Below are 23,250 nucleotides of genomic sequence, written 5' to 3'. Positions count from 1 at the left end.
TCCCTATGTTGCTGCACACAAATCCAGCCAAGGTAAAGAATATCTAAAAGATATACCCTATTATCTTCTTTCTAGTAGATTTTCAGGTCCTTATTGTGTTCCATATATTATGAGATCCCAGCTGTGATGAATTACATTGCTGCCACCATGTTATTATAGCTTCAGACAGTGGAAATTTAGACCAAGTAGTCTTGGTGAATCAAGTCCCTAAACCAGCGATAGCCTCCCCAACTTTCCTGTGTATCCTCATATGTCATCCCGTGGGATCTCAAATTACAGCTGTTGAGAACAAATTAGTAGTTTTTAAAATTGAAATTGGAACACACTTTTGCATAATAATCAGTCTTTGAGATAATAATATAGTACAATACATTTTTAATCCTGTTTTTCTCCAATCCTTTCAGTAACTTTAAGACGAAAGACTTAGTTGTCATTGCTAGACACCATGGGTTATTTCTGCACACATTTTAAAAAAATAAGATCTATGTTTATTTTCACAAATTGAAGTTCATTATATCTAAATAATAAAATGCAAGAATCATTTTCCCTTCTTATTCTACATGTCATGAATAAGCTCAGATGAAGAGCCACAGCGAATGGAAATGGCCCTCGTCAATAGAGTTTAAACTGGATTCTTCGTATCTCTCTGTTTGCTGTAGCAATTGCTCATTAGAGGCTATCAACTCCCCTTGTTATCCTTGAATTGCATTAAGTGCATTTGGCCCTTTGCCATAGAAATGTGTGCCTGTGACAAAATTATCAACAGAAACAATTTTTTTTTTTTAAACCACACTGATTAAACCCCTTGATGACACGGCCATACTCTATATATTTTTGTAACTATAATTATGTAAACTAGTAACCTCTCAATTTCATTCACACAATTTCAAACCTTGACACCCCGCCATGGTTTCATTCCCAAGACTTGCAATGAATGCCTGTGTTTTTTTGCTATCCAATGTTTATTCCAATGTATTAAACCTCAGCTTGTGCATCAAATTTATTAAGAATACAGCACATCACACTGATGTCTATTTACTGGTGGAGATTTATAACAACATTTACAGTTGCAAACCTTATTTGGAGTTTGTAGGATTTTTTTTTTTTTAATTCAGAACAGGAGTAAGGATACTAAAGGGGCAATAGCATCTATCTCTCTATCTATCTATCCATCTACCATCCATCCATCCATCCATCTACCCATCTTATGGGTCTGGAGACAGGGGTTACTGGAAAAATGTGAATCACATACACTGTCCACATAAAAGGTAATTAAATTACAAGTGCTGACCAGAGATTTTCTGCTTGGTCAGTGTAGATCTGAAGGTAAGCTACATCTTTGTTATGCTAAAGATGGTTCTCTTCATGCAAGAGCAATTTCTTATCACTGTGGTGTAGACGACAATGCAAAGAAAGATTTAGTGAAATGGAAGGGTTGCTAAAGTATGCGGAGGCTACTAGGTGGGCTTGTGATGTTGGCCAGGAAATATGACTGGAACATTGTATGTGACTCAAAAATACAGCTGAGATGGTCAGCAAGACCAATGAAGACTTGACAAGGACATCACTGACATGGTGGCTTTTCACCAGGTGTGGCCATTTAGAGGACTATGAATATGTCAATATCTTTGATTCATTGTGGAATTTAGAAGGCCTAGTAGCATCTAGATCTATTCCTTCGGATGGAGAAGGGGGCAGGGGCAGGGATCTAGTGAAATATGCGGCCTTGAGAAGCAGATGCCCAGAAGATAGTACAATTTAACAAATCCCAATGGTTGGTACTGGGTTGGGAAAACGAACCAAACAGACATGAGAATGCACAAAGTGGAATGAGTAAGAGAAGCTGTAGGATTTCTAGCCTTGACTGGGAGGCTGGTTTTTCAAGCAGCATAAACATGCTGAGGGAAAGAGCCAAAAGAAGCACAAGGGGAGAAAAGCAGATGTCATCATAATTGCAGTGATAAAAGCCCATATTAATCCAAGAATACCTTGTACAATGAAATCTGGAGTTAAATAACAGCAACTTCTGTTTCTAGAGATATTATGATCTTGTAAACACGGTAAAGCATGGAGCTCAAGAGAAGGACATGGAAGAGGGTTTAACCAGCCTTAAATGTCTGTCTCTCTTCCCAATTCCTATGAAGAGGGATTAGTAATAGAAGAATTAATCTGGTGTAGCACATATTTAAGTTACATGTATTATACAAACATACAGTGGCTCAGTTGGTTAAGCATCTGCCTTCTGCTCAGGTCATGATCCTGGAGTCCCCGGACTGAGCCGTGTACAGGGCTCCCTGCTCAACTGGCAGTCCACTTCTTCCCCCGCCCCTCACTCTACTCCTGCTCAATCTCTCTCTCTCATCCTCTCTCTCTCTAATAAGTAAATAAAATCTTTTAAAAAATTGGGATTGTGGGGCGCCTGGGTGGCTCAGTGGTTTAGCCTCTGCCTTCGGCTCAGGTCATGATCCCAGCGTCCTGGGATCAAGCCCCACATCAGGCTCTCTGCTCAGTGGGGAGCCTGCTTCCCCCTCTCTCTCTGCCTGCCTCTCTGCCTACTTGTGATCTCTATCTGTCAAATAAATAAATAAAATCTTAAAAAAATTGGGATTGCATTAAAATATTAAAAACAAACAAAAAATACACGCATGCCATAATTTACATTTATCCTGTGCATCTAATTCTTGAGGTGGCATCTGTCTTTTGGGCTACCTATAATCCCCAATAGTAGAGGTTTTGATTTAGATCTCAAGAGAAACTACATTAATCAGGCCTGGTAGCTAGTCTGACTGTTATAATGACCCATGTTACACAATCTCTATCGCTTATGGGTACAAGTAGGTAATATCAAACATACACAGTCCAACTGGATTAGGGACCAAGGGGTCCAGATTCACTTATCCCTAACACAATTACCATGTGCCCACAATCTGCTGACACTGTGATAAATAAATATGATCTGATCTTGACCTTAAGAGACATCACGGTCTTGGGGCGCCTGGGTGGCTCAGCTGGTTGAGCGACTGCCTTCGGCTCAGGTCATGATCCCGGACTTCCAGGATCGAGTCCTGCATCGGGCTCCCAGCTCCTTGGGGAGTCTGCTTCTCCCTCTGACCTTCTCCTCTCTCACACTCCCTCTCATTCATTCTCTCTCAAAATAAATAAATAAAATATCTTAAAAAAAAAAAAGAGAGACATCACGGTCTAGTGATAGAACAGATATGCCAAGAGGAAAGCAGATTATGACATGCTATTATGAACAGATTTCTGAGGGGATGCTGAAGGGAACTGCCATGCTCTCCTGGAGTGAATCAATAAAAGTGTCTCAAAAGAGTAACTAGATATTGAGGGCGGAATAGAAGCATGACAGTCTTAGAGGAAGAGTATCCTAGGTAGGAAAGACTGGTCAATACATCAGGGGATGGTAAAAGGCAGGCTCTATTTGGCCAAATGACAGGGAGTTTGTCATGACTGGAGAATTGGGTGGAAACCAATGAAGGGAAGCTGGAAAGACAGTCTGCGCCCAGAGATCCAACATGGGACATTCTGTCTGTAAATGTGAAGGAAGAAGAAAGGAAGAGGGAGGCAGCAAGTTACAGACTGCAGAGAGGAGATGCTTGGACGTCATTTTGGAGAATGGGAATGGAAGCTGATTAGACACAGTGAATACAAAGTAGATCACTTTTTTTTTTTTTAAGTAGATCACTTTTTAATTCTAATGCGATTAGTAAGACTCATTGCCTAATATGTTCATATGCTTTGAGACAAAGTTCCTTCATCATTAACATAAGGAATTTGGACCAGGTGATCTCTACATCTGTCTAGTTCTCCCTGTATTGTTATTAAATGAAAACACTCCAATTTATAGGTGGAGAAATAAGAGCTCAGGGCTTGCAAAGCTCCAAAGTTGCAAACTTGAGACTGGTGAAGTCAAAATTCAAACCTATAGCTAAACATCCCAATTCCTGAACCACCTTCACTAGGTTACTGGTAAACCATCACACATGTTTTTCTTGACATTACTGTTATCTTTTACATTTATGATCTGGTCAAATAAATTCTTTTCCTGTGACAAATACTATGGTGTGGTCTTTATATCTATGGTATAGATATCTAATGACCACATGTATCATAAAAATCATCATGCTACATAACAATTATCCACTTCCTTGTCTGTTTTCTGGAATAGACTCTTAGGAAAGGGGTCACATTAAAATTTCTGAATCCCTCTCTGCATATATATTTAGAAGCCTACTAAATTTACAAAATGTGCTGAGAAAGATATTCCAAAAAAGAAGAAAATGGAGTGTTGGGTACGAAACCTGGACATCTTTTCTTTGCAATTCTCTTTCTCTCCTGCCATATCTGATGTGTAAGTCACTGATTCCATCTACCAAATGTTTCAGATAACTGCCTACTCCTTCTCGTTTCCCTCCATTCTTCCTTCCTGCCTGCACTGTCATCTGAGGCTTCTAAGTGGTCCCTTTTTCTCCTATAACATTCCTGCCTGTATGCTGCAGTCAGTTACCTTCTAGGGCCCAGATCTGATTAGGCTGCACCACGCAGTCTGCCTTCCACAATGCAACCCAGGCTTCCTATCAGCCTCCACTGCACTGTTCTGTCCCCTCTTGTCCACAGTTTCCTACATATCTTATCAACTCTTTGGTGCCAAACCTTAGCCCAAACATTCCTTTTGCTGGAAAGGCTTAATGAACTTGCATTCACCTCATTTTAAAATTTCTTGATTTGGTCCCTGCTTCTTAATTTCTAATGCTAATGCTTTAATTTTGGTTATCTAAAGTCTCCTCCTGCAGATTACTGAAATAGCCTGCAAAAGGCTCCCCCTGGGTTGAGTTCAACTACTCATGTTGGAAGACTCATACCGGAACATACTTCTGGTCACTGCTGTTTCCTTTCCATAGATTCCCACTGGATTTAATTTACAATTTAAACTCTTCAACGTGGTGCTCTGGACTGACTTGCATCTCCCTCCCCAAAACTCAAATTCATATATTAAGACCTTAATCCCCAATGTGACTGTATTTGGAGACAGAGCCCTTAAGAAGCTAATTAAGGTTAAATGAGATCATAAGGGTGGGGTCCCGATCCAATAGAATTAGTTAATGTCCTTAAATGAAGAGAACTTGAGATCTCTCCCTCTGTCTCTCTCTCAGGACGCATAATTTCTTCTATAATCTAGTTGTTACCATCTTCTCTACACTCTGTCACCCTTCTGTTCTTATATTGTCTATCATATCACTTCTAACCCCCTACATTTCATATGTTGCCCTTGGGCCATTGCACAAGATAGCTGGGCATGTCTGCAACGCCTATCTCCTCTTTATGGCTAACTCCTAGGCCTTCTTCCAAATTGAACTCAGATGGGTTAGGCAACCTTCTAATGTATTTCCAAGATATCTAATGACCACATGTATCATAAAAATCATCATGCTACATAACAATTACCCACTTCCTTGTCTGTTTCCTGGAATAGACTCTTAGGAAAGGGGTCACATTAAAATTTCTGAATCCCTCTCTGCTTATTAGGAACATACCGACTGAATAAACTAGTTACAATATCTTGTTTAAAGGGCACTAGACAGGGCTAGCTTCTCTACCTGCCATTTGGTAGTTATTACTCGTAGAAGACTCTCTCTTTTCATGAATGACCTTACCTGTTCAATTACGATGATAGCATGGGTGCAGATTATAGAAAGAATTAACTGTAGAATGGCTTATGATGATGGAGAGTACCTAAGAAATGCTCAATAAATCTGGCTGAATCCAAATGTATCCATCCTTTGGGTTCTAATTCAATCATACATTTGTATCAAAGTCTATATAATGATCCACAGGCAGAATTGATTACTTCTCCCCTCTCTTTTCACAGACTTTGTTATAACTCCGGTCACATTTACCCAAGTTAGTTCCTAACACTAGAGAGATTCATGCATGCACTCGCTTTCTTTCCCCTGGGTGATAAGCCCAGGTGGGTAGGGAGCAGGTATATCCCATCTTGCTGCCTTCAGCTGCATAAATGCATGCCTCACACATAGAAGGCACTCCTAGATATGCATCAAAAGTGAGAGAGAAAGACAAAAATGACACACGTCCTGTGTGTTGTGGTATATTGTCTGCAATGGACATTAGATTCCTTAACATATTTTTTTTCTTTCTTTCTTTTATTTAGATTTTTGTCGATTGGAATTGATCTATAGGCTGGGAACCCTGGACTGGAGTTCACTTCAGACTTCAAACGGGATTTGAACTCAAATATGCAATTGAATTAGTCAATCCCAGAAGCAAGAAAATAAAGGGTACATCCACCTTCCTCTTCCTAGCTTCCGGTCTCGCCCTTCAGGGCTCCCTACTGTCACAACCTAACAAGGGGTTGGCTGGTAGAGGAGAGCACTGCAAGGCAGAACAACATAAAGAGAGGTGTAGCTGAGAGACGACTGCCCATTAATTGGCACAGTCATAGTTAACGAAAGTAAATGGACTTTGTATATTGCAAGGTCTGTAGCTGGTTCATTTTCAGTCTAATGCTTTTGACCCATGTGAGGTTTGGGATGGGGGGACCTTAAACAATCTCTGATTTTGTCATTCACCAGGTAGGGTTTTTGTTTCTAGAGAAGAATACATGATCTCCAAAGTGGGTTTTAAAGAACCTATTTAAATATAAAAGAGGAAGCCAGGGACAAGAAAAGGAATCTGGAAAGCAAAATTAAATCCTGGGGAGATCAGATTTCTACTGTTTGATGGCAGAAGTGGTGTGAATTCCAGCATGAGTGCTATTCCAGAATGAAAACGGCTCCTATGCCAGAGAATTGCCTGGTGCAAAGTTTCTCTAATTAGAGTGCCGGGGTTCAGTGAAGTGTGCTAGTTTGATAAAAGAATTACTAGCACTATTCTGCTGACTCCCAGACACAACGTTCAAGGTGGCCTGGGCTAGTAAACAGGAGTGGAAAACATATCCTCACACATTTGCTTCAAGCCCGAAAAACAAGCAATTTAAGAGAAGACATCTGGACACAAAATTTGAACAGTGCTCAGAGCCCATCAAAACATGGATTTGATGGCTTGGCGTCTGGCTGCTAAGCAACGCGGTTCTTACATTCAAAACAGAGTTGTAAAAGTTGGATCCTGGTGCCAACTCAGGGCATTTCTCATTGAAAAAAAAAATAGTCATGAACATTTTTTTTTAGGTCGTAAGATATCTGATTTCTATGGAAGAAGAGCTCAGATTATTTCTGCTCTAGTCCTCTCATTTTCCACATTCTGAAGTATTAGATGGAGCTTAATTTCACATTTTGAAGTACTCTTAATGAATGCCGCAAAAGGATCTTGTAATATTTTTCTCAGTCCCCAAATTAACGGCATTCTTTTAAATTAAGTATGTATATTCACCATACACATACTTTTTCAAATATTTGGTTCCCCTCAAGTTAGATGTATATACCAGAGGGCCAACCGCAAGCTAAATGAGATTTGCTTCACCAAAAGTATGCTTCTGCTTGGCAGGGAGGCCAGGGAGGGCCCATGTATAATATTTTCCATGTGCAGACTAGTTTGGAAAATGTATGTTATTATAATACTTATTAACATTAAGATAGACCGCTAATTTCTCTCTCCCTTGCTTCTATCTACTTAAAATGTTTCTGATATGTTTCAGAGCTTGGAACATAGGAATTGCTAACTTCCCAAATAAAACACAAATCCAGAAAAAGCAACAGACAGATCATTCAGAACCATGGACTAGTTTTCTTTCTTTCTTTTTTTCTTTCTTTTTTCCTTTCTTTTTTTCTGGGAAGCAATTAGGAAAATGATGGGGCAGGAGGTAGGGAGGAATGGGGTTTTCTATTAATTTTTATTTGTCTTAAGAGTTGTGGAATGTGCATTTGTATTAAAAAATGAAACTGAACTATTAAAATGACCTAGTCTTTGGAGTAGTGTGCCTACAAAAGTATTTTTTTCCTGTCTTTAGAGAACTTCCTTCCACAAACTCTCTGAAGCCTTCTTCTTGGCAGCTTCTTGTGATGCAGCAAAGCAAGAAATCCAGACGTGGAAAATTGCTTACCAAAAAAAAAAAAGGCTTAGAGACCAAATAAAGAAAGGGCTAGTTTTACAGGAGAACTCCACTTCATATGGAAGGCTACAAAACAAATGTTCTTCCGTGTCAAAGATTTATGTAGTGCAGAGAAATTAAAGGATGGTTTTTACATCACTTAATGAGAAGGCAGATGTTCCATCGTGCATAGCATTGTGGGCTGCCAGGTTCTTCCTAAGCTGTTACCCTCTGGCACCCTTGTTTACATGTGGTTTACATTTGTGTCCACCCCATGCACCACAAGTGTTTCTCCATTCCAAATTTATCGACACTTTTCCTTCATACCAGCGCTGCCTCAGTAAAAACAGAGAATTAGGTAGTGGAGCTGTGTGATTCCGAAACTTCCTGCAAGCCATCATCAGTGCATTTCCTATCCTAGCTGGGATGCCCCATTTCATACCAAGCTTTTGCATGATATTTCAAAATTTTGAATCCTTCAGCTACCCTGGGTGGATCCCAAACACTTAAAGAATGAGCTTTAAAAGGCAGGTTCTATCAGGCACCCGAGAGGCATGACTTAAAGCTGCCAATCAGAGGAGAGTGATGAAGTAGACTCAGAGCTCTGAGCAAGCGAGGCTCCGGAACAGCCCAGACTCTGTGTCTGAAAGTCACACTTAACATGGTGATGGAACGATTGAGCAAATAGATACTGTGTGCTTCCCAGAACTTCTGGACCTACAAAGATCACTTTCTTTCCCTTTCTGTGACCATCTTCCTTAAAAGAGGGAAATCCTGGGCAAACATTCCTTCCTCGTGTCTTGACTCTTTGCCCAGATCTTTCCACACTGGGGCTTCAGAAACATATTCATCCAAATCCCAAACATGCAAGTTGGATGTGCCCCTTCCCTGGAAGCTCTGGAGGGATAGGCGGTGCTTGTGGGGCATTGGAGGACTTGGGAGAGGAGTTGCTAAGGAACCTGACAGCATTAGGTTTCTGTATCTTCCCTGCCTCCCTGCCCTCCTGAATTCCTTCCTTCCCGGAAACTGAAATTCCACCAGGTGGACGTGTAAGAACTCCATTAAAGAGCCATATGGGGGGTGGGGGGGAAGAGTCTTTCCTCTGGAGAGTCTTTCCTCAACTTATGTCACAGAAGTGGTTCAATGAAGAAGGTATGGACCTTTCCAAGGGAAAGGTGTGGATAAAGGTGACTATAATGGATGAACGAATAAAACCCTTCCCATTAGGTTGAACAAAGTTTATACTGAGGTTCACTGGGAGGTAGAGGCTCTCCCGCACCAAAACAAGAAAGAAGGGAAGGTGGGGAGAGAGAGAGAGAGAGAGAGAAATATCTTGCATTCCAAAGACAAACTTGCTTTCCCCCCCTTTCCACTTGGCTATGCACATTTTCCCCAGGCATTCCAGTCCCTTGTTATCCTACTTATGCATCTAGGACACCACGTCTCCGACTGGACACATTCAGCCTGACTGATGGATCGTGGAGGCGCGTTTACTCATTTAAGGCAGGGACTGCTGCTGGGGAACCCCTGACTGCAGGAGCAAAGCTGGAGGCTGACTGGGTTTCCTGCGAGGAGCAGTTAAGCACATCTGCAGTGGCAGGAGGTTTGTGGGAGAAGCAAGGCCCTTGGCAAGGCTGAACCTCCACCTACCTCTTTCCACCAGCGCTTGGACCACCCGCGCAGGGTGAACTTACCTCTCGCGTAAACAGGATGGCCGCGTCGTAGTGCTCCTCGTGGTCATCCCCTAGCTGGTTGTGCTGGTGCTGCCACTTGCAAAAGTTCTTGAGCGTGGTGGCCGCGTTCTTGCTCACCTCCAGGCTCTTGTCCTTGTCACCCAGCACTACCACCTTCACCACGGCCAGGCGGATGTGGTTCTCGATGCTGGCATGGCTGTACAGCCTGTTGGCGATGGAGGCCAGGGTCAGCAGGTAATGCTGCAGGCCCCGGCCATACATGCGCGCCATGGACGCGTCAGCCACCAGGAGAAGCTCCACCTGGCGCGCCCGGGAGATGGAGCGGCGCCGCCGCCGCCACCACGTTTGGGGTTCCTGGGCCCCATCGGAAGAGGGAGCCGACTGGTCCAGGAACTGCGGGGCCAGCGCCCAGCGTCGGTCTGGGCTGCTGTGCGCCGGGGGGCGCTCTCGAGGCCCTGGCGGGGACCCGGGAGTCTCGCAGCTGGTGCGCGGCGGCAAGGCCTCAAAGCTGAAGCCCTCGCGGGTATAGACGTGCAGGATCCGCGAGGACCCAACCCCGTACACTCGCCCGGCCTCGGCCTCGGCCCAGGGCCCGCGCAACAGCGGCTTCAGGGTGTAGCGCGCGTGCTTAACGGCGAAGAAGCCGTCGAGACCACCACAGAGGTCAAAGACAGCCAGGGAGCGGGGGCTGCCGTCCACCGTACCGCGGTAGAAGCAGTGGTCCCGGTGGTGCCGGGTCGCACTCAGCCCGCTTCCTGCAGGCACAAAGCCAGCGGCGCCCACGGAACCATCCCGCTCCAGGTCCAGGAGGAACCTCCGGCCGCCCGCGTAGACGAGGTAGCCCACCTTGCCGCCGCCGGAGTAGATCTGGTCGATGTTCTGCACCAGCCCGCTGCTCCTGCGCTGCGGCGCCAGGGGGTGCGGGTGGCCCGGAGGCTCGGCCCGCTCCTGCGCCTCCTCCCCCTGCGGCCGGCGGGGCTGGGCGGCCGCTGCAGCAGCCCGAGGCTGCCCGGCTTTATCCTGGGCAGGTGCCGCGGCGGGGCTGACCGCGACCAGGGGCAGGCGGAGCGCGCACAGCAGCAGGGACGCCCACCCGAGCAGCATAGTGCGCTGCCCGCAGGGAGGGGCTGCGCGACGGGGACTTTATGGGTATTTGTTATTCGCTATGGAAGTTACCGGGGCGGGAGATGGGGGCACACACACACTTGCTTGCAAGGTTGAGTCAAGTGTCGGAAGGAGGGGGACCCGGCGTCAGCGCCAGCCTGCCCCAGCTTCAGTGCCAGCGTGCGAACTTTTCTTTGTTGGTTTGGAAAATGTTTGGATTCGTGCTCCGGAAAAAGGGGGGAAAATTAAGAAGAGAAAAGCCGGGTTGTGGAGGTTCCGCAAATACAAGGAAAGGGGAAAAACAACGACAACAAAAAAGACCCCCCAAACTACCCCAGATTAAACCCCAAGTGCAGTCACTATCGCCGCACGAAGAAAAGTAAGGATGGTGCCGCGCACCAGGCGGGCAACTGGTGCGCGCTGCCTCCCGCCCCCTTGCTGCTCTGTACCCGCCGGCGGCGGGGGTTCCAAGCTCCGGAGCCCACTTCCTTTATTTTGTGGGTTTCCTCGACTGTACTAGAACCAGGAGGAAAGGAAGAAAGAGAGAAAAAAAGCCATAAAAATTAAAACAAAAAATGCAAGGGGCGGCCTGCGGGGAGCCCGTGAAGCGGCGCGTCCGTGTCCCTTCGGATGCAGTGTCTTCCCGCCGGCCGTCATCCCCAGTCGGCCGCTGCGAGCGCGGAGAGCAGCGCGAGCGCTGTGAAGATGCGAGGAGGTGGAACAATGAATTTATAGCGGCATGCCATCCTGCAATGGCAATTTCAACAATTCGTCACTGCAAGCTGCCTCTTAAAGGGAGAGCTTCCCCCACCCCTCCCACCCTTCCCGGTCCGCGCCTAATCAGATGGGGGAGGGCGGGAGGGGGGGGGTGATCGAGGAAAGGGAGACCGAGAAGGACCCAGCGAGGTGGAAGGAGGGACGAGGGAGGGAGCCAGGGCGAGGGGGAAAAAGTATTGGGGTAAGAAAAACAGATTTCCTTGGCCCCAGTTAAAGCCACAGTGGCTCCGGGTTTGTCTGATATTTCACAACCAATCGGGGTTGGCTAACCCCGGCTTACCTCATCTTCTGAAAGGGGTGTTTTGCTGTGTTTTTAAAGTTACTGAGACATTTCAAGTCTCTCCCTGCCTCCCTCTCTCCTGCCTTCCCCCCCCCCCCCCCGGTAGGAAGTTCCTGCCGCAAGTTTTTCCTCTTCGCACGCCCGTGCGCTCCGGTCTGGAAGACCTTGCAACTCCATCCAGCAGCCTTGGGCTTCGGTCTTCCCGTGCGCCCCCTCGCCCCGCGCTCTTCTCGCCTCCTCCCAGCCGCCCGGGTACTGGGTTTCCTCCCTTCTCTTTCCCCGGCCTCTCGGCGCTGGGACGCTGGTCGGGTTCGGGCTCCGGGTGACTAACTTCTCCCAGCCACCAGCAGAGGGGCCGGGCAGCCGGGGAGCCTCAGGCGGTTCCTGGCGCGTCGCTGCGCCCTGAGAGCTGCTGTGCCCCGGGCAGGGCCGCCCGCCGCCTGGGAACTCTGCTCCTTTGTGTGCGAGCCCAGGGCTCTCCCTTTCTCCGCGCGCCTTTCATCGATGCCCGCAATCCGCTCCTTAATTCCGGGTGATTGGAACTTCCTCCGCTTTGCTTTAAGAAGGCAGGGCGAGTAAGTGTTAACCGTGGCAGAAAATGCGGCTTTTTTTTTTTTTTCTCTTTTCTTCCTAAGATTTAAAAAAAATTTGTGCCCACACTTTCTCTTCTTTCTCCTGCTTAAGTAAAAATTAGATACCCTGATTTGTATTTATCTGCCCGAAAACAAGCACTCATCACTCCAGGGCTTGACTTATTGTCATTCTCAGAAATTCCTGTTAGGGGGGAAAAAAAAAGTGGGGCACAAGGGAGTGCAGGTAGGTGCATATTAGTAGGCGAGTGGCATTTTCACAGGAACTAGGTTTCCCCTTTCTTTCCTCTAATTATTAACTCTCACAGAGAAGGAAAATCCCAGGGCTTTCTAGCCATTTATCTGGCAGTGGTTAGAAGATCTACTGAAAGGACAGGAGCCCCTCCCACCTCCCTTCAGTCTTCAGGGCTCATTAGTGAATACATCAGTAAAATTGAATCTGGAAGGATTAGCACAGTTCTGTCCTACCTTGAATTTACGGAGATGTGGAGGAGAGCAAGGGTGCTTCTGTGGACCCTAAGCTGCAGGTGATTTCCCCAGATCCTTGCTAAGACACCTGGTCACTTTTTTCAGGGTGCGCATCAGAGGATCCTGGGGTGATTCGAGGTTCTAAGAGTAGCAGTGAGCTCCAGGTGGGAATCTCAGAATTGTCCAGCAATCAAGCCCTTTGGCCAGTGCCTAGAGAACGCTCTGGAGTCAGTCACCCCGGAGGCAGAGAAAAGCGTATCCTGAGAATTAGTTCACTTGTATAAATGAAATGATTGTTGAGACCTGGGACCACCCAACAACCCCTAGTAGATTCTGAACTACCTCCAGACTTGGCAGGGAATTGCTGTTGCTTAAGGCCATCATCCCCTTCTCATTCCACAATCCCTCCGTCTCCAAGTGGTCCGTTGCCCTAAGCCAGTTCTACTAGTTGAATGTTGTGAGGAACCAGAGATGTTCAGGATCAGGATTTAAAGAAAGAGAACCTCGATTCCATTAGTCTTCTCTGTCCTTCCAATAACCTTAAAGGCTTGTGGTCCTTATGTCTATGGAGAGCAAACTTCATTATTATTATTATTAGTTCTACCAAGTTCACTGAAAAGTAGTTCAATATTTGGCACTAAACACCCTCTCTAAAGCAACTGTGATTTAATAATTTTAACCACATTGTTAAGTCACCATTGTTAACTTCAAAGGATCATTCTGAGGGGTAAGCATTTTGAATGACAGTGGTTTAAACTTATTAATTATGATTATTTGTATTCATAGACAGGAGGTGTCTTCTTTAGCACTTATGGGAATTCCAGGTGAATTTTCTTCTTAGTGAAAGTTTTTCTCCTTTTTCAAAAACACTGTATTTCTCAGTGAATCATGCCTCTGAATTTTATGCTTATAAATTTAATTACATGTCATTTGTACTCAGATTATTTGAATATTTAGAAATGTGTTGGAGAACAAGGCAGAAGCAGATAAAGCTCCAAACTTGAGTATCAGGTACTAAGTATTAGAACCACATACTCACAAAGAAAGGCACTCATACAGCATAAAAATATAATGAGTAAATTCTTACATATCCAGAAAATTTCTAGTTGGGTATAATTTTTATTTTTCTGTGAAAGTAGCTTGGATACTTTAGGAAGTTCATTTGGTAATACTTTTCAAATATTACCCTAGTGGATTAGGATGAAGTGCTATGTTCCAGAACAATGAATGTCTTGTCAGTCCAAGGAAGTAATTTGCACTGGATGAGAGTCGTCCAAGTTTTTATTTTCTTTTTACAGTAGAAAGCTAAAATATATTAGCAATCATGTTTAGGTGATTGCCACTTCAGTCTTTCATTATTCCAAAAAGCAGTTTTATTTGAGCATTTTTCCTGAGAACTTTCTCCTGCATTTATGGAAGATGTGATCACACCTGATACATAATCTAACATTTCCCAAAAGGAAGTGAGACTTTCTACGCCAGACGGTTACAGTTGGAAGTTATCTCAGAGATCATGTAAGGCAACTTCCTCCATCTACCAATGCGAAACTGAGAATAGAGACCAAAGTGACTGCCTGTGGATAAAAAGTCCACTAGTGGCCAGCTCTCCTGAATCCTAAAGTCTTTACTCCCTCCATTGGTGTTCAAATTACCACACCTCTTAAAATCTATCCAGTTTAAAAAATATTTGTTGAGGGCTGGCTGCCAACTGCTGTGTGAGGTTCTCTGGAGGCACATAGACATGAATAAGCCGTGATTAACATTTAGTGCAGATCACAGTTCAGAGGTGGAACCAATCATACCAGAAGATACTCAGGAGTACAAGTGGGAAAATGCAAATGGGGAGGGAAGAGAGCAAGAGAAGACCTCCTCCTGGTGCTCCCAGCTATGTATTTCCAGGACACTTTTAGTCCACAGGATTTGTATATCTTCCCAAGCAGTATTTTCTCAAATTTCCATTTGCTAAAGTGTCATTTCCTCCCCTTCCCCACCTATGATTTTACTGGGAAGGGTGAGGAAGTAAGACAATAAAATAGTCCCCTCTAGCCAAACACCTGCTCCTTACCTCCCATGGAGGAGAATCACAGCCTCTCAACTGGTGCAGTAATCTTCCTTTCCTGCTTCAAGACCCCTACCCCAGGCCTTGCTGAATTCTGAGCTTCCTTAGTATCCTCTCTTTCTGCGGCCTGATGGTGGGTGCAGGGAGCACCTCTCCCTGGCCTTTCAGGAATGCCTTACAGACTCTGGGCCAGCCCCTTCCTCAGGCACCACGCAGCTTTGCCAGTTCTAGTTCTCAGCTGACTTGCTTCAAAAGGAGAGGTTATTTCAGTCACCTTGTGCAGGGCAATTATGCAGAGCCTGTCCTTTTGTGACGGGCTTATTTCTGTTAGCAGAATGTTCTCCACGTTCAGCCATGTTATTGCTTATAAAATAATCGAACTCATAGAAGTGGAGAGGAGAGGGGTGGCTGCCAGGGCCTAGGGAGAGGGGGAGACAGGAGTTGGTATTCAAAGAGTACAGAGTTTCAGTTCTGCCACATGGATAAGTTCCAGAGATCTGCTCTACACCACCATACTGTATTGTATACTTAAAAATGTATTGAGGGTACATTTTGTGTTAAACGTTCTTACCGCAAAGCAAAACAAAACCAAAGAGTACACTTTGGGAATATGGAAAGGAGTGTATTTACTATGCTAGCTTTGATATGAATCCTAAATTTTAGAGGATGAAACTCTACCTGATCAGTCCTTCTCTCTTTTCCCAATCCTTTACCTCCTTCTCCAAATCCCCTTATATCCCACAATGGTCTTACATGCATCTGGACACGCCAATCCACATGCACCATCTCGCACACATTGGACGCACAACACAGCAGCATATGCATGCACACACACACTGTCACCCCTAACTCAGTTTCCCCTCTAGGCTGCACTGACCCGTGCACAGAAAGTCATGAGAATAGAGTTGCAATAATAAGAGAGGGTTTCGCACCAATTTCTCTTCACCCTTTGCAAAGAAAACTTTCTTGAGACAGACATAGTAGAAATTTATTTTTAGCGAAACTTACTGGAATTCCTGATAATACATAAAACTATCGCCTCTGCTATCTGCCTAAGATGTATTACACAACATTCTATCTGTTGTGATGGATAGCATATACTTCAGAATCAATTTTACTTAATATTATGGAAAATAAATTTTTGAAAAGATAGATTTTAATTTTTCTTACACACAGAAATTTTATACTGTATAAAAGTCTTCAAATGAATAATGTACATGTGTATTATTTAAGACATACAGGTGCTATCTGTAAAGTAAAACCGACAAGTCAGTTTTTATGCTGACCAGCTGTGAAATGTTGTTTTAGCTTTTCTCACACAATTATGCGCATATTACTTGCTTTTATGAGTTACCCAGTTTCTTTTTTTTTTCTCCTTTATTTTCCGGAAATCATCTCAAAATCAAACCTTACTGGAAACACATGGAAAATCAGGAATTTCCAGCCTAAAGTAATTTGAAACACTTGAGGTTTTTATTTTTTCCTTCACGATAGCAAATGTAAGCAAAGATTTCAAGTTCTGTAATGAGTAGTAATTGCAATGGGTAAAAGTTGTTTCATAGCAACAATTAATTGTTTTTTTTTTTTTTTTTAAGTTAAAGTTTCATGGAAACAACACCTTACACAAGCTCCCGAGTATCACAGTCTTTGTTGACGCTCTTCAATCTCTCCGTGTTAAATGTTTTTGTCTTACTCTGGTCAGTGAAATAAGATGCTGACCTGTTAATCAAAACAAAGTTGATAAACACCAATCAGTTACTGTCTCCCTCCCCGCTGGGCAGGCAGGAAATAGAAACAGGAACCATGTAGTCGATCGGCCTACCTCCCATCCACAATGCTGGGGTCACTGCAAGTCCCTTCGATGGTTTAAGAAAGATACCCAGTATCATTTGTTCATGACTGTCCATGGATTAATACGTATCTCTCTAACACACATCTTTCCCAGTTAGGCACTAACAGATGGAAGAACAGATGATTCTCCATGAAGACAGGGATTCAGGTAAAGGCTTTGAGGTTTTTACTTACTTTCTTTTACTCAGGAGGTGTCCTTCTTCCTATACCCCTCTTCCTGTCCCCAGGATCATTTTGGAAACACCAAGGGAGAATGCCACCATTACTTACTGCCTGAATGAAGATGCGATTCTATGTCTCAGGGAGGACTCTTCTTCCATGTCGATCACCATCAACTCTCTCCCTTTCCTCTTTCCAACCAGTCAGACTTGAGCCTGTGGGAAACTTCCTTTCCCCAGTAGCTGGAACACCCCAGAGTCCCAACGTGATTGCTATCTCTGATCTTTGAAAATATGAGCAGATGAGCTTGAGGCAGCCGGAAGAGACAGAGAAGTAAAATTCGATTGATTTCCGGTTCAGGGAACTCATCTTTGACCGCATTTTCCTGCATTCCCAAAGCCAGACTCTTGCTTTTGTTTCTCTCTTTTCCTCATTTTGGGATGATCTTCCAATCCATCCACACCCTTTCTAGTCTGGGTACATGATAAAACCAAGATTCCTCTTGACCCTCACACGTGCAGGACATCGAATTTTTCGAGAACAGATCTGGGTAAGAAAGGATGGACTTGTCACTCATAAGACTCAAATCTGTGTTCAAAATCATCCCCTATAGGGAGTCCTCACTGATGGAAGAAAGATGTTAAGGTTTGAAGCCAACAGCCAAGAAAGAATGCTTGAGACATCTTTGGTGGACAAAGGTGATTTTATTAAAAGGGACAGAACACATGGGTAGAAAGAGCTGCACTGGGATCACAAGGAGTGGCCCATTATATACTTTCAAATTGGGAGGGGGTTAGAGATAGCTTAAGTTCTAAGGAGTTTTGGAAGCAAGTTTTCCAGGACCTTGAGGGGTCTAGCTATTGTTGGGAAAAGGTCACTTATTACTGTCTAATAAGACCTTGGTCTTGAGACACTTCTGATGTACATTGGTAAGTCACATGCTTGGGGGATGATTGCTAACACGTATCTTGGGGGTGGGGGGTAGAGAAAAAGGAAGTTTCCAAAGGAATTTTTATATGTTAAAGTAGATTTACAGGATCCTGGGGGTTGGGCTAAGGACTGCCTTTTGCCCTTAGCAAAGTATTAACATCAAGGCAACTGAGTTTCTAGAGGAAGGTCACTCTGCCTGTTTCAGGCTGTTTCAGGGACTTGTCAATGGGCTGTAAGTGGTAAGGAAATTTAATTTCTCTTTTGCCTTTGTTTCCCACATCACTCACCAGATTTTCCCACAAAGGTTATCAGGTCTTTGATGGCCCATGTCAGTTTAAGTCCAAAACGTTTAGGTAACTCTGTTGAATGGTACCTGAAAGGGTTCTTTTGATGCATAACTTTAGAATTAATTACAGTAGTTAGATGTGAATTACTAAACACACATTTACAAGTAATTAAATAAACTTTATCATTGTTTTCTGCATTTCACTTTTTCATTTATTTCTGCCAAAGCATTAGTTGCATTATCATTATTTCATTTGGCATCATTTCGTTTCATCCGTTAACAGATAAAGTGGCTTTCTTTCAGAAAATAGTGAAGATTTAGACTAAAGGTGGAGGCGTTCACAGAGGGAAACCGTCATGTATTGCAGAGAGAAAGTCTCTCCCCTGTATTTCACAGATAAACCCGACAGAACTTTCAGAAAACAACCACTGTATCTCTCATTCGTGTCCTCCTGTGTTTATGCTCCTGACAATATGAAAGTTGTTAATGTGCTTGTCTCTCTGTCCCTCCTGACATCACAGAGCATGAGGACTGCTACCCTCATCCACATATACCTCCGGCACCACCAAAACAGACCTGTGTTTAACTGATTTCAGTTAAATCCCACAGGATTTAAGTGAGGAGAGACAAAGCAAAATAATAATAGTAATAGTAATAATAATAATAGTAACTGCTTATTCTTTATAATCTTGGCCTGACTTGAAGGAAAAGAGAAAGAAATACAGGTCATGAAAAGAACCATGACTCTAACTCAGTTTAATAGATGCTTTTGGATTCTAGACCCTTACATCCAGAAGAGAATTCCGGCAGTTGTCAGTACTTAAGGAAAGACTCAGTGATCCTTGTCTTTCCCACCACACGATGTAATATATCAGACCCTTAGGATTAGTGGATATGGTATTCACATTTCCAATCACTGGGTGGTTCCTTGAAGAACTTGTGTATATAGTACACAGCGATTCATGATTTGAAATGTGGTCAGCCTAGCAGCTGTCTGGCATTTCTGGTTCTGGGTTTTGTTTATTTCATTTTGAATACTCATTATCACGTAACAATCAAATAACGTAAAGAGATTGAGCAAAACCTAAAACCACAACTCTTTGTTTCTTCCAAAGAAACCTCCTAAAGCCTCACAACGTGACCTTATCCGGAAATTGGGATGTTGCAGATATAATTAATAAGATGAGGTCATACTGGGATGAGGCGAGGCCTTAAATCCAATAACTGGTGTCCTAAATAATCACAGATACAGACACACACACACACATACACACACACACACACAGAGGGAAGATGGCCATGTGGAGATGATACAGAGGCTGGAGAGACGTAGCAGCTCAAGGCAAGGAAGGCCAAGGATTGCTGGGAACCTTCTGGAAGAGGCAAGGAGGGATTCTCCTCTAGTGCCTCCAGAGAGAGTGTGGCCTGGCTGGCCCTTTGATCTTGGACTTCTACCTTCCAGAAGGTGAGAGAACTCATGTCTGTTGCTTGAAGTCAAAACCAACGAAACACACCTACAACTTTTTGTTCAAAGGAGGTTAACTGCTATTGGTGGTGGTGGGAGTGACAAGAACATAAATAAGCCTGTGCTTTAAGAGAGAAAAGATGGAAACAGTTGAAAGGAGAACCCAGTGTTGGCTTAGATCTACCCCGTGAACGTTTTCACCTCTGGAAGGATAAGGAAAGGAGGTAGATGGGACGGAACCTCGAGGTGGTTAGTGCAATGCAGTTTACTCACCAGGGAGGTAAACATTTGAAGAAAGTTGCAAGATGGCACAGTGAATTGCCAATAAAGTGAGGCTGAAAGGTGAGAGAGTGCAAAGTTTTCTACGAAGCTGAAGATGGCGAAGACGAGACACAGGCAATTGGGTTAAGCATGCCTGGAGTAAAATATTGGTTGGAAACTTCCAGAATCATTGTATTTTTTTGCCACATGTGAAGTCAACAAATGCATTATTTCCCTCATTGCCCCACAGATGTTTTGAAGAGAAGCTTGTAAGAAGAAATAATATGTTCAATAAGGAACACACCTTCCCAAATGCTCATCCATGAGATGGGTAAGAAAACATGGGAATTTAAAGAGGCCAAGGATAAAATGACTCATCTACTTTTGTGGCAGGGTAACATATTTTGGGATTAAGACTCACTTGTTTTCCTGTTCTGTCATTTCCCAACCTTAAGGGACTTGAATAAGAACTCCTTGAATGTTTATTGACATTCCATTAAAAAGAGTATAAGCCATGGCCAGATTTTTTTATTTTTTCCTTCAAAAATGTCCACAAGTACTTTGTGCTAAGGTAGGATTTTAAAATGTGTGGGTTCTCAATGTTTTCTTCATAGGACAGAGTGGGATGCTTTCTCTTTCTTAATTTTTCTGCTGAAACAGGGAAAATAAATTTCCAACCTCTGTAAAGCAGGAATCTCATCTATTTTGGAGTCTTCTATCCCTTTAAAAGTTACTGAGAACCTCTAAAAATTTGGTTTATGAGCAGTCCTCTATATATGGTTATATGTACTAATAGTTACAATAATAGAAATGAGACCTTAAAAATAAATATTTGTTGATTCATTTACTAATAACAACAATAAACCTATTCAATGCTAATTTAGGTTATATATTGTTTTCAAAAAACAACTATATTCTCCAAAATGAAAAACATTTAGTAAAGTGATTGGTATTGTTTTATACTTTTGCAAATCTCTCTAATTTGGATTCTCATATCTGCTTCTGTATTCAATCACTGTGATATCATACGTTATGTACCTTCCAGTGTGATGCCTTTATATTATTATAAAAATTATTTTGATCTCAGGGATCTCCTGAAAGGGATTGAAAAACACTGCTCTAGGAACTTGGTACTGGAAACCAGTGTCTTCATGCCTTGGGAGCTTATAGAAATCCAGAATCTCAGGCCTTGCCCCAGACCCATTGGACCTGCATTTTCAGAAGCTCTCTACATATGTCACACACTCATTAAATTGAGAAAATGTGCTGTTTTAGGATACAAATCAAAGGACACTGTTGCTTGCTTTGCATCTCTTACTGACGTCTCCCCAGACAAAAAGAGAGGATCAGCTAATAGGTAAATGAAAAAGAAAACTGGCTTGACCAATTTGAGATTGGTCAGAGTTCCCCATTGGAAATAATTAATATGGTAAATATCAGTATGCTTAGATGAACCATTTTGTTTGTTTGTTTGTTTGTTTGTTTGGTGGGGTGAGTTCTCTGTGCTCAAAGTTGTATGGAGCAAGGTTGGTAAATACCTTGTTTATAATTCTTCCTAAAAGTAGGTCCAAAAGACTAAACAAGGAAGTCAAAAGGAAGGAGAATCAAGTGTGTGTGTGTGTGTGTGTGTGTGTGTGTGTGTATACATACACAAAGTAAATATGTATCTAATATGTATTTAAGATTTATTTATTTAAGAGAGAGTGTGTGTGGGGCAGAGGGAGAGGGAGAGAGAATCCCAAGAAGACCTCGCACTGAGTGCAAAGCCCATCCTGGGACTTGACCTCATGACAGTGAGATCATGAAATGAGCTAGAACCCAGAGTCGGATACTTAACAGACTGCACCACACGGGTGTCCCACGTGACAGCTATATTTTGGTCCTTACCAGGATCTATGGCCTATTTCTCAGCTTGCTCAGAAGGGGATGGTTGTGATAATTTACTACCCTCCCATTTCTCTAAACACAGCAGATGTCGAGTCTTCTGTCCAAAGCTTAGTCCAGTATGTGAGCCCAGTATTTATGCTGTTGTTACTGGAGACGAAGTGATAGTCCAGAACTTAGTATTTGCTCAATTATGCTTTTTTTGACAACAATATGCTGTATTCTTATTGATTTAGAGGGTGTTATTTTTAACAAGGTGTTGAGACTTATGATCAAAAACTCAAAAAGCTTATGTGAGTTACATGTTGAGTACATAAATTTATACTAAGTTTACACTTGGACATGTTTACATCCCTCTGCTCAAAAATGTAACAGAGATGGATAAGGTAAAGTAGAAAAATAGGAATAAGTTTTTGTAAAGGGTGTTTCTTTGGACCAGAAACAAATTCAGAGTCATAAAGGCATAGGTTTTCTGGACTCTGGGGCAGGTGGACAATGGCACTAGGACTCCGGTTCTATGAGGGACTAGGGGTAAAACTACAATGCTCAATAATACATGGAGGTCTGTGAATAAATAGTTTTTACTTGAAAGAATAGGATATTATAAAACAGCATGAAGGTATAATAAAAAAGAACAAGAGGGGAGTGTAAAAAGGAACACATTAGAAATATGGGAAATAAAAACACATTTTTAAAATATAAAACTAATAGGGGCACCTGGGTGGCTCAGTGGTTTAAGCCTCTGCCTTCGGCTCAGGTCATGATCTCAGGGTCCTGGGATCGAGCCCTGCATCGGGCTCTCTGCTCAGCAGGAGCCTGTTTCCCCCTCTCTCTGTCTGCCTCTCTGCCTAGCTCTGATTTCTCTCTGTCAAATAAATAAAATTTAAAAAAAACACAAAAAACAGACCTATAAAAATATATATAAAACTAATATTCTGTGCCTTGTGCTGACTGAGGATACTGAGAGGTCCATGCCACTGGAAAAAAAATTAGCAATCCAGTTGCCCCGGGAATGACAGGCACAGCCTGCCTCACAGGGGTGGTGTGGGGGAACCCCAGGTGCTGGTCAGGACCCAGAAGCAGGAGATGGCGAGCACTGAGACCTTTACTGGTGTTTCCACAGCAAGGCAAGGCAGGGTAAAGAGTTTAGGATTATCTAACTAGGATCATTTCATCAGGTTTTGAGCCATAGGTGAGGTCCCTGGTGGCCTGATTCATGGCCATGGGATGGTTAAGGCAGAGGAATACTGTTTTCTGCAGTACATGAGTGAGATAGAGGAGGTATGGCTCTGGTTTGGTCAGCTTGCTTATCAAAGCCTAGTCCTGGGATGGACAGTGCCCAGTGCCTCCCTCGTCAGAAAGTTTTTGTTTGCTTGCTTG

General features: G+C 43.4%; 1 protein-coding gene across 1 annotated transcript in view; it reads right to left on the bottom strand.

Moving 5' to 3' along the window:
- ADAMTS5 (ADAM metallopeptidase with thrombospondin type 1 motif 5) overlaps positions 1-11,085 on the bottom strand; it is a 43,482-nt gene extending 32,397 nt beyond the window's left edge. Inside the window, exon 1 of the mRNA XM_080818184.1 lies at positions 9,757-11,085. Within this exon, the coding sequence (XP_080674310.1) occupies positions 9,757-10,860 (1,104 nt within the window). The 5' untranslated portion in view covers positions 10,861-11,085. The remainder of the gene's footprint in view (positions 1-9,756) is intronic.
- Between the last annotated feature and the right edge of the window lie 12,165 nt (positions 11,086-23,250).

This window comes from Martes martes (genome assembly GCF_963455335.1).
Source record: "Martes martes genome assembly, chromosome: 1".
NCBI lineage: Eukaryota > Metazoa > Chordata > Mammalia > Carnivora > Mustelidae > Martes > Martes martes.
Note: the sequence above shows the minus strand (reverse complement) of the source record. Positions and strands in the feature narration are given on the sequence as shown.